General features: G+C 52.3%; 3 protein-coding genes across 3 annotated transcripts in view; 2 read left to right on the forward strand and 1 right to left on the reverse strand.

Annotated features, from left to right (window-relative positions):
• The window catches only part of SEMA4G (sema domain, immunoglobulin domain (Ig), transmembrane domain (TM) and short cytoplasmic domain, (semaphorin) 4G), a 10605-nt gene extending 8940 nt beyond the window's left edge, over positions 1-1665 (forward strand). The window contains exon 15 of the mRNA XM_012661725.1: positions 1-1665. This exon is cut by the window's left edge and continues 1 nt beyond it. Coding sequence (XP_012517179.1) covers positions 1-219 — 219 coding nt within the window. The 3' untranslated portion in view covers positions 220-1665.
• Positions 1666-1842: 177 nt separating this feature from the next.
• MRPL43 (mitochondrial ribosomal protein L43) lies at positions 1843-3605 on the reverse strand. The gene is made up of 3 exons (XM_012661724.1): positions 3400-3605; positions 3188-3294; positions 1843-3080 (listed from the first exon to the last, which is right to left on the reverse strand). The coding sequence occupies exons 1-3, from the start codon at positions 3528-3530 to the stop codon at positions 2839-2841; spliced, it is 480 nt and encodes a 159-aa protein (XP_012517178.1). The 5' UTR covers positions 3531-3605; the 3' UTR covers positions 1843-2838.
• Positions 3606-3678: 73 nt separating this feature from the next.
• Positions 3679-9014, forward strand: LOC105824317 (chromosome unknown open reading frame, human C10orf2). The gene is made up of 5 exons (XM_012661726.1): positions 3679-5575; positions 5762-6002; positions 6245-6352; positions 6657-6798; positions 7784-9014. Exons 1-5 carry the CDS (start codon positions 4333-4335, stop codon positions 8057-8059), a joined length of 2010 nt encoding a protein of 669 aa, XP_012517180.1. The 5' UTR covers positions 3679-4332; the 3' UTR covers positions 8060-9014.
• Positions 9015-11453: the final 2439 nt, after the last annotated feature.

The raw sequence follows: 11453 nt of genomic DNA on the forward strand, positions 1-11453 counted from the left end.
CCCCCACCGCCCCCACCGCCCCCGGCTGAGCTGACCAATGGGCTGGTGGCACTGCCCAGCCGGCTGCGAAGGATGAATGGCAACAGCTACGTACTCCTGAGGCAGAGCAACAATGGAGTACCAGCAGGGCCCTGCTCCTTCACGGAGGAACTCAGCCGCATCCTGGAGAAGAGGAAGCACACGCAACTTGTAGAGCAGCTAGATGAGAGCTCTGTCTGAGCCCAGCCTCCTCCGAGCCAGGCTGTCTACCCCAGGCTGGGCAGCTGCCCTCCTAACACAGCCACCCGACCTTCACAGCCCCCACTCCTTGCCCTTCTCCCAACTTTTTAGTGTCCCTGTAGGGCTGGCCAGAGTCAGGCCTAGCCAAAGTCCCCTCCTCAGTCTCCACAGACCCTCACGTGAGCAGCCCAGGCCCATCGGTGCTCCTCAGAGGTAGGTGCTCCCTCAGGACCAGGTGCTCTGCAGACCCAGACCCAGTTCCTATCCCCTTAACCTACACACTTGGGAGGAGAGGACTCCATCCTCCTATCCCATTCATCTGCCCAAACCCTTTCTCTTTCTCCCAGGCAGGGCTCTGCAGGTCCAGATGGCCTCAATGTCACCACCCTCTGCATGGCCCTGTGTGCTGGATGGTCCTGAAGCCAGACAAGACCTCTGCCAGCCACTTGAGCCCTGCATTCATTCACATGTGCACATGGAATAGTTTTTATCAGCTGGGCTGCAGTGTCCCCACTCCCACCTTCTCCTGGTACTTGTTTTCATCCCTTTTTCTGAACTTGTCACATCCCATTCTAGTCCTCTTCCCAGTCCCAGCTCCATGTGGTGACTTCTTTGGCAAGAGCCTGAAAACAGGCCAGCCTGGGGAGGTAAGATTGCATCATTCCCCTCTTCTCCCTTCCTGTGCAGCCTTTGTGAGTCAGCCTCCCCACTCCCCTTGGTCATTCTCAAGAGAGAGACAGACCTCCAGGCATGTCCTTCCCCATGCACATGTGGTAAAACAAACTTGTATTGCACATGTGCTTACACTTCTACTCACATGCACCTTCTGAGCCGCCTCTTGCTGCCTCAGACCCACCTGTCAGGTTTGGTCCATGGACATTTCAGAGGGAGATACCCCTCCTATTTAGCTGTCCCCACAGACCCTTCCCTAGGATGGATGACCAACGCTGCACTCAGTGAGCCAGCCTCCCTTTCGGAGACCAAGCATTTGTTTCCCCTAGACCACAGCAGGGGAAGGGAGGAAAGATCTGATGTCTCAACTGGCACATGAAGCCCGTTCTTGGAACTATGCAAAGGGCAGAGGCTGGGAGTTTGAATGTTTGGCTCCCACCCCTGTCCTACCTCACCGGGGCACTTTCAGGGTCCAGGGGCCTCCGATGTCTCTAGGCCCACATGGGACAATCAATCCTGAGTTCCCCCATGCCCTTTGGGTGAGGATGACTTATTTTTGTAGCTGAGAACATGGAATCCCACGGGTTTTTACTGCCCTTCACCCAACTTCTCCCAACTCCACCCCACAATGAATGTATTTATTGTGAGAATGGCTATACTTCTTTAGGAATGCCCCACTCACCACCCAGGTGGGTGGAAGAGGCATGTGACAGAGTGGGGAGCCTGGGCTCAGCTCCTCCCCCTGTGTTGGTTAATAAATACCTTCTTTCCCCATGGCTATGAGTAGTCTGCTTGGTCTAGACTAGCTTACCCCTGATCACCAAGGGATAGGCTCCTGAGCCTATAAAGAAGGTGCTACAGTGATTTCTGCATCCAGGGTTGGCTCTGCTCCCCATAAAACCACTTGCAGAGAAAACTGGGATCATCAGCTTCTATCCTGGCTATCCTGGGCAGGCACAAAGGCCCTTTTATTAAGGCTAACGCTATTCATTGATCATGGTGGTAGGGCATGACAAACAAGGAAAATGACAACAGTTCAAGAATTCATACAAGAGTTTCCAGATTTTTACTTCCTGGCTCTCATTCCCTCACCATCCCTCCCTTTTAGAAACTAAGCCTAGAACGTACGCCTTATTTATCAGCTCTCCTGCTCTTCCTTAAGAGGCTTTTCAGCATCCCCCAACCACTGGCCCAAGGGAAGACATGGAATCATTTCTGTACAAACAGGGGCCTGGGGGAGGGGAGTTGTGCACCTGGGACCAGGGAAAGCTTGTTACCAGGGACCTGGTCTGAGAATCACTCCCTCCAGGAGTCAGGCCTAGATTAACCACATGGCCTTTGATACTAACTACCCTGAAGGGTTGTTATATGTTCTGCTTATGGTTTTAGAATAATGAAAAATAGGGCTTATGCTTAGAATATGCACATATTTTGAAGTAAGACCTCAAGTGTGACCTTGAGTAAGTTTATTAACCTCAGTTTTCTAATCTGTACGCAAACATTCACACAGATGTAAAGAGCATAGCCCAATGCCAGGCTCACAGCAGTGAACAGCTAGCTCTCTCTAGCTCAATGGTTGCAGCAAAAAGATATCAAACATTCTTTAGAAGCCAGACTTGAGATTCCTTATTGTGTTTTGAAATCACTATTACTAATTTGGATTTCAGAAAACAAGGGCCCTTGTAAAACCCTTGAAGGCTCTCTCAGCTCAAGTTTCAGTGATGCCACTGGGTAAGAATTAGGGGACTCACAAGGTTACTGCCCCTAGAAACGGGCACCGAAAAGAAAGAGGCAGCTGTTCTTTAGCCCAAGCAAAACCTCTGGTGTCAACTTCCCCTTTGGTGGGGGTTCCATTTGTCTGCCTGGGCTTGGAAACCCAAAGAGGAGGAACCAGCTCTACTGGAGTAAGGGTCCAAAGCCTGGGTTTGGAGTTGATGGGGCAACTCTTCACTGTGCTTGCACCTGGGCTGAGGCAGGATCCAGGACTTCTCGGGGACGCAGCCCACCAAACGTGGTAGGTTTGTTGGTGAAGGGGTGCCACTGGCCCTGGATGCTAGGGCTGTCCGTGTGGAACGGCTTGCGGATGCGGATCACCTCCAGGCCAGACTGGTCTGCCAACTTCTGCACTAGCGTCACGATCTCCTCGACCGACTTGCAGTGCATGCTCTCCTCGCGCACAGCCCCGTTAACTGGCAAAAGGGAGGTGGGGAGTGAGTAGGCCTGTCAGGTGTCAGATAAGGAGGCTAGCGGGCTGAGGTCCGATCCCGCCCTCCAGCCCTAGCCCGGCCCCACTCACGGTATTCGGCCACTACTCTGGGCACGCAGCAGGGCCGCAGGTTCACGTACATTACGACCCCGGGGTTCCGTCGGGCGAAGTCGGTCACCTCCCGTTCCATGAACTCCCTGAGGAACCCGAGAAGGGTGAGCACTGTGACTCGTGACCCGGGGCGACCTCCGCTGGGAGTCGTTACTATCCCCACCCCCGCCCGCGCACCACCTCCGCCTCACCTGGCACCGCGGGAAGAGGGCCCATCGCGACTGAGGCTAAAGCTGAGACGCTGCAGCTGCTGAACATAGCGACCCAGGCCGTTGTGAAGGACACTGGTCAGGAAGCGGCTTGGAGTCCCGCGCCCGGTCATGGATGTAGCTCTGAGGCCGCGGAGCCAAATGGCGAGGAGTGGTGGGCAGGACTAAACCTCAAGACTTCCGGTTCCCGGACATCCGCTCCCGGGGAGTTTTGTTTCCGAGGTCAAAGCGAGTGGCGTGTTCGAGTGATACATGTTGCGGGCGAGAAGGGCGAGACGACAGTGACCACACCGGGCCAGGGTCCCGAGCTGCGGAGCTGCTAGCAGTAGAGCGGAGGGAAGGCACGGGGAGGCTAGCGAGGTGGGCATTGCTTTGGGCTCGGAGAGCGGCCGGAGTCGTGCAGTGGCGCTCTAGCCGTGCAGAGGTCCCAGTGAGGGAAGGAGCAGCGAAGAGGGTCTCCAGTCGGGGCCTAGAGCAGAAGGACTGCAAAAAGGATGCAGATGGCTGTAGAGATGAGGATGACGGGGAGATTCTGGAGAGGGGCAGTAGAGGTGAGGAGATGATATAGAGAAACCGTATCAGAGAGGAATTGTGTAGAGTTCTGTAGATGGTCATAGAGGTGAGTTGGTGGTGGAGAGAAACTGTAAAAGGACCATCGAGGTAAGGGAGCCATTTTGGAGGGACATACACATGAAAGGGTGGTGTAGATGGGCATAGATGTGAGGTAGCAGTGTAGAGGGTCTAAAGAGGATCCAGGGGATGTTTATGAAGAAGATGTTTGAGGAGAGAAAGAAGCCCCCCAGAGTGAGCTCTGTAGAGTGCTGTGTGGAGCATCTCTAGGGTCTGGCCTAGTGAAGACACCCAAGCCAGGCACCTAAGGCATTTCAAGTAGTGACTTCCTACATTTGGCTAGTAATGTGGGTCCTTCTCCGAGGTGGATACCCCCTCCGCATCTTGCTGCCCCTCCGTGGGGTGTGGATGGGTCGGAGGGGCCTACCCCGAAACTTGGTCCCAGGCCCTCCTCGCAGGCGGTACAGGAAGGAGGCTCTCCCAGCCTTGGAGGTACCAGTATTGCCTGTAACTGCAACTGAAATCCGCCAGTATTTGCGGGGTCATGGGATCCCCTTCCAGGATGGCCACAGCTGCCTGCGGGCACCAAGCCCCTTTGTGGAGTCTTCACAGCTCAAGGACCAGACTGGTGTTACCAATTCCTTCAGCCTCTTCATTGACAAGACCACAGGCCGCTTTCTGTGCATGACCAGCCTAGCAGAGGGGAGCTGGGAAGACTTCCAGGCCAGTGTGGAGGGACGAGGGGATGGGACCAGAGACGGGGTCCTGCTTAGTAAGACCCCAGAAGCTGAGGACATTGAGGAGGTCCAGAGGATCTGGGACCGAGCTGTACCTCTCTGGGAGCTGCCTGACCCAGAGGAGGTACAACTGGCTCGTACAATGTTTGGCCTTAACAAGGTTACAGATGATACACTTAGGCGTTTCAGTGTGCGGTATCTGCGGTCTGCTCGCAGCCTTGTCTTCCCTTGGTTCTCCCCTGGAAGCTTGAGATTACTAGGCCTGAAGCTATTAGGGGCTGAAGGCCAGGGAAATGGAGTGCACTACGTGGAGACCACCATTCCCCGGCCTGGTGCCTACCGCAATCTGTTCGGATTACCACTGATCAGTCGTCGAGATGTTGAGGTGGTACTGACCAGTCGTGAGCTTGACAGCCTGGCTTTGAACCAGTCCATGGGGCTGCCCACCCTTGCCCTACCCCGAGGAACGTCCTGCCTACCCCCTGCCTTACTCCCTTACCTTGAACAGTTCCGACGTATTGTATTCTGGTTGGGGGATGACCTTCGGTCCTGGGAAGCTGCCAAATTGTTTGCTCGAAAACTGAACCCCAAGCGATGCTCCTTGGTGCGGCCTGGGGACCATCAGCCCTGTCCCCTGGAGGCATTGAACCGAGGCTTAAATCTTTCTCGTATTCTTCGTTCTGCCCTGCCTGCCTGGCACAAGTCCATCGTGTCTTTCCGGCAGCTTCGGGAGGAGGTGCTAGGAGAACTGTCAAATGTGGAGCAGGTAGCTGGTGTCCGCTGGAGCCGCTTCGCAGATCTCAGTCGTCTCTTAAAGGGGCATCGGAAGGGCGAGCTGACAGTCTTCACAGGTAACCCTTTGGGAAATCACTGCTTGGGGTAAAGGGACAGAGGATCAGGTGACAAAGGCATGTGGATTTGGGCCGCAAAAATGTTGAAAGGAGATTTCCCCTCCCAACTTTGAAGCCCTGACCTGTGTCTTGGTTTCAAGGGTGGGACTTCCTCCTCACCCAGGTTCCTGTTCCACCCCCCTGCAGGGCCAACAGGCAGTGGAAAGACGACATTCATCAGCGAGTATGCCCTGGATTTGTGTTCCCAGGGGGTGAACACACTATGGGGTAGCTTTGAGATCAGCAATGTGAGACTAGCCCGGGTCATGCTGACACAGTTTGCTATGGGGAGGCTGGAAGAGCAACTGGACAAATATGATGAGTGGGCCGACCGCTTTGAAGACCTGCCCCTCTATTTCATGACTTTCCATGGGCAGCAGAGCATCAAGTAAGATCCCCGTCCCCCACCCACATTCCAGCTACTTTGCTTTCCTAGACAGATCCCAGCACTCAGGAATTTTGGTTGCTTTTCCAGCTCTAATGGGAACTCCTTCTAGGTCTCCTTAGACAGGTCTGGGAGAGCAGAATAGGCGGCCATGAGAGTTCTCAGGATGCTAGCTCTTCTGCCTGGGGTGGTCTGGAGATAGCTTGTAATTGACTCTTGAATTCATTGCCCTTTCCTCTTCCTAGGACTGTAATAGACACAATGCAACATGCAGTCTATGTCTATGACATTTGTCATGTGGTTATCGACAACCTGCAATTCATGATGGGTCAGGAGCAGCTGTCCACAGACAGGTGACATCCTCCTCTTGTCTAGCTTGAACCCAATTGAACTTGCATGTCAGGCAGCTGGCTTCTGGGCACACACACTGTACTCTCCTATTTTCTGGGATGTGTACAGGTACATACCACCCCACACGTATTATATGGAGGTATGGGGTGTGGCAGCAGGAAGTATGGACAGGGACTTGACTGTGAGTCCTTGGGTAGAGGGAGGTGGAATGGGTTGTGGTGGTTTGTGGGAGGTATGAGTGAATCAAGAATATGTATATGTTCTTGTCCTCCTGTGTCGATAACCTCTTTGCATTGCTGGGGACAGGATTGCAGCTCAAGACTACATTGTTGGGGCCTTTCGGAAGTTTGCAACAGATAGTAGCTGCCATGTGACACTGGTCATTCACCCCCGGAAAGAGGATGATGACAAGGAACTGCAGACAGCATCCATTTTTGGCTCAGCCAAAGTGAGTGGCCTTTAGAAGAGCTCAAGCTTTCGAGAGTACAGGAGTGGCCATCATTCAGCCTAAAATCATGTTGAGAAAGGTTTGAGGTGGAGTAGAGTAGTCCTCATTTTTCACATGCCTTGACTGTCCATCTGGAGCAGGCAGGAGGAATGTATGTGTGCTAGGAATACACAGTTTCATGATACACATGATACACAATACACATGAGGAATATATGTGTGCTAGGAATACACAGTTTCATAATAGTTGGTCCTTTGCCCTCCTTGCCCTTCAGGAGCTCACAGGCTCTCTTGGGGGAAACAATGAGATAGTAATTGCAACTCAGTGTTAGAAGAGCTATGATAGACAGCACAGGTATTTGGGAAACAAAGAGAAAAGATACAAGTCAGCTGGGACATCTGGGTAGACTTCCCAGAGGAGGTATCAACAAAGGTTGAGTTGAGGTTTGGCAGACAATAGGTATTAGATAATCAAATAAATGGGAGGGCCGTCTGGTAGCAGGACCAGCCCCATTCTGGAGCTCCCAGTGGTACGCTGAGTGCCTATTACATGTCTGGCTTGGGCTGGGCACAGGAATTCAGGACAAGGAGCACAAACTATGTGCCATACTAGAACAAACATAGAGTTGGGAAAGAATTATGCAGAAATAGAAAAACAGTGGTGCTTGCTTTATTTAAGGAGATCAAGAATGGTCTCTCTGGTAAAGTGTGACATTTGGACTGAGACCTGAATGAGGAGAAGACTGAGACTGAGTGGGGTAACCAGCTGTGAAGGTGAAGGAGAAGGAGAGGGAACAGCATGTGCAAAGTCTGAGACAGCAGCAACCTTGTTGTCGGGGCACTAAAAGATGTGAGTGGTCCCAGCATTGCAGTCAGTAGTTCAAAGACCTTTCCCCATTCTTACCACTTCTCCCTGCACCCTCAACCTTCCTTTCTGCTTCACTCATATGTCTAACTCTTACCTCCTTCTGCCCTCTTTCCCTTAGGCAAGCCAGGAAGCGGACAACATTCTGATCCTGCAGGACAGGAAACTGGTGACTGGGCCAGGGAAACGGTATTTGCAGGTGGCCAAGAACCGCTTTGATGGAGATATAGGTGTCTTCCCACTTGAGTTCAACAAGAGCTCCCTCACCTTCTCCATCCCACCGAAGAGCAAGTCCCGGCTTAAGAAGATCAAGGATGACAATGGACCAGTGGCTAAAAAGCCATCTTCTGGCAAAAAAGGGGCTACACCCAAGAACTCTGAGACTTGCTCAGACTAGGCCCCCAGTCCCTACCAGCCAGATACCTCCAAGCCTTCAAGGTGAAGGCTGTGCCTAGCTGGCCGCTAAAATGAGCCTGATAGGACAGGCTGGGCATAGACTCTCTGGGCCCTCTGCTAGGGCTCCTCTGTCCTGTGGTCCTGAGCTGCGGGCCCTTTTCAGTCTGAGGGAGCCTAACCTAAGGCAGGGTTCCATAGCGAGAAAATTCAATTTAGCAGATATTTGAGAACCTACTGTGTGCCAGGTTTTGTTCAAGGTCCTGTATACACAGCACTGAAAAGATACATAAGGTCACTGCTTCCATAGAACCTGCATTCTGGTGGAAGAGACAAGCAAGCAATGAACAAATAAACAAAACATAGTTTTAGTTAGTGAAAAATGCTAGAAAGAAAACAGTAATGTGATAGAGCGCTTGCAGGGTAGTTGAGATAAGTAGCCTAGAAAGGTTTCTCTGAGCAGAGGGCATGCGAGCTGGGGCCTAAAGAACTAGGAGTGAGCCAGGTGAACATCTGGAGAAAGAGGGATCCAGGCAGAGAGAGGAGTAAATACAGAGCCCTGAGGTAGGAATGAGCAAGTCAAATTCAAGGACATGAGGTCAGACCCCCTAAACATGGAGGAAAGTAGGGGACTTATTGCCAAAAACCCAGCCATGCTTTCAGAGCGAAAGGGTGACCTGGTGGGTTCCAAGCCCTTCTGCTCCCTGCATTGTAGAGCCTGGCATGAGGTAGCACTTGCTAGAATTGGATCCTAGGTGCTTAGCCCTATAATCTCTGGGCCTCAAAGGTAGAAGCTACCTCCTGCTGGATTGCTTGGCCATAAGAGCCATGGAGAAAGCTGTGAGCCCAGAGTGCCTGCCACCTGGACACTGATTTTACTGTATGCTGTATCAGACAGACAGCTGGAGTTAGGACTTTTTGTAGAGCCTTTTCCAGTTTTACTAAAAAAAAATTTTTCTATTGCCTTTGTTTGTGTGCTTTTTCCTATTTGTCCACCAGGTGTCTCCTCAGTCTGTAACTGGGTTTTTCCCTCTGACTTGGAGTGGATGGGTCCCCTCCCCCACTTCTAGCCTTTGAGCTGTGGGCTTCCAAGGAAGCAGGGACATTAAAGGGCTTGCACACCCCCATCTCCCCCATACATCTCTTCATGGCCTAGGGGAGACAAGATGGTGTGTCTTCATCCCTAACTTCCCTGAGGATCTCCATATGATTCCTGGCAGAGGTATGGGTCATTGGGCCACATGCCCAAACCCTGCCTGACCAGCTGTCCCTCTGTGATGTGAGCCACTCCCCTCTCCTTTTGGACTCAAACTTCACGTATTCTTATCTCTGCCCCCTTACCATTTTCCTCCTTCTGTACCTTCTCCACATTTCTCTTATGCTAATGTGTGCCAGGACACTGCAGGTTTGTTAAAAATGCAGAATCCAGGCCCTATTCCCTCCCCTTCCCCCTCCCCATCCTATCACACATAAACATTTCTATTTCTGGAGGTTTGAGGAGGGGTACAATAATACTCATTTCTAACAGGCCTTGCAGGAGACTAATATAGGTGATCCAGAGACCCTGTCAGAAATATTCCTAAATGATGACACTTTCTCATCTCTTGTCCTCTGATATCCTAAAGTCCCAGTTTCCCTTTGGATTTGCCTGAAAGAGTAGTGAGAATGCAAGGTGTTCTGAGGGGATTGGGAAGAAGCCTTTTGTAAGGATTGGGGGAAGGTTTCCTGTTCCCTAGAATCAGGGCTGCCTTGTCAAAGTCTTGCTGTCAACCTAAAAGGGGACTTTTGGGACCCTTTAGAAGGGTCTTTGGTCTCTGGTCTATAGTGTGTGAGAACTGTGGCCACAAACATCTTCTGAAACAGATCCTGGAGCAGAGCTGCTGCAAAGCTGTTCTCTGTGCTGAAGAACCTGGGGGTGGGGTTAACTCCTCCAGGGCCTCCCTTCTTGGGGGTCTCTCCCAGACTGGCTGGAGCCAGGCCTCCCTAATCCTGCAGTAATCATTCCCAGCCGTTGGCTGATGTAGGCCTCATCCAGGGTCTGTAGCACTGAACGTCAGACATGCCTTCCCAGACGCACACCACAGATCACTACCTATAAGGATGCAGGTTCCACATTCTGGTTTCCCTAGAATGTGTGGTGTGTTCTCAGAAAATCCTTTACGGGTTCCCAGTAGGGGACCTTTGTGAGGTCTCTGTGAATTGGGGATAGAGGGATAGACACAGACTTGCCTGTTTGTCTTGCTCCACTCTCCTAGTAGACACCCCCACACAGCACAAACCAGAATGATGACGGGGAGGGGAAGTTAATACCCCTGACCCCACCCCTTGCACAAACATTCCACTCCATACCTGCCTTAAACTGCCAATCTCAAGATCTGGCCCAAAGTACGTTCAGGAGTCCCTGGAGCCTAGAAAGCAGTGGAGGATCCCTAGGACCTGGGACAGGACTGGTAATCTGCCTACGTCTGACTGGCTGTAAAGAATCTCCCTAAGGCCAGGCGCGGTGGCTCACGCCTGTAATCCTAGCTCTCTGGGAGGCCGAGGCGGGTGGATTGAGCTCAGGAGTTCAAAACCAGCCTGAGCAAGAGCGAGACCCCATCTCTACTAAAAATAGAAAGAAATTAATTGGACAACTAAAAATACATAGAAAAAATTAGCCGGGCATGGTGGCGCATGCCTGTAGTCCCAGCTACTCGGGAGGCTGAGGCAGGAGGATCGCTTGAGCCCAGGAGTTTGAGGTTGCTGTGAGCTAGGCTGACGCCACGGCACTCTAGCAGGGGCAACAGAGTGAAACTCTGTCTCAAAAAAAAAAAAAAAAAAGAATCTCCCTAAGAGCTCAGGAAGGGCCTGGCCAAGCCAGGTGCAGGTGGATCTGCAGCCCTGTCCTCAGGTTGACAGTGTCTGTGCATCATACTTGGCTGTGAGGGGGCAGCTTTGGTCCTCCAGCAGCTTCCTCTCTACTGTGGATGGGTCTGAGAAGAAACAACTCACCAAGATCTCCTGCAGCCCAAGTACTCAGGCTGCAAATATGGCCCAGATACCTGTAGACCTGTGCGTTTCCACAGGCTGCTCTGAGTGCCATGGAGGGAGGGAGCCCTTGGTGCCTCCCTGCAACACAGGCCAACTTCCTGTTTGTGCCTGTGGGTGGGACTTTATGAGTTTAAGGGAAGCCTAGCCATGCCATGTGGGGGGCCAAAACTGGCCGGCCTACTCATCTGTGCCAACACCTACTCCAGGGAAGGGGGCGGTGCCAGTTCTGCTTGGGCAGCCCCCAGCCGAGGTATGTGTATGGTGGTGGTGGGAGCTGTTTTGGTGAAACCCGATCCTACTGTCTCTGCTTCCCAGGAGTTTTCCTTGTGTTTGGAGTGGGTTTAGAGTTAGCCCGGTTGGGCTCTCTA

The sequence above is a fragment of the Propithecus coquereli genome, unplaced genomic scaffold (genome assembly GCF_000956105.1).
Source record: "Propithecus coquereli isolate 6110/MARCELLA unplaced genomic scaffold, Pcoq_1.0 Scaffold73, whole genome shotgun sequence".
Lineage (NCBI taxonomy): Eukaryota > Metazoa > Chordata > Mammalia > Primates > Indriidae > Propithecus > Propithecus coquereli.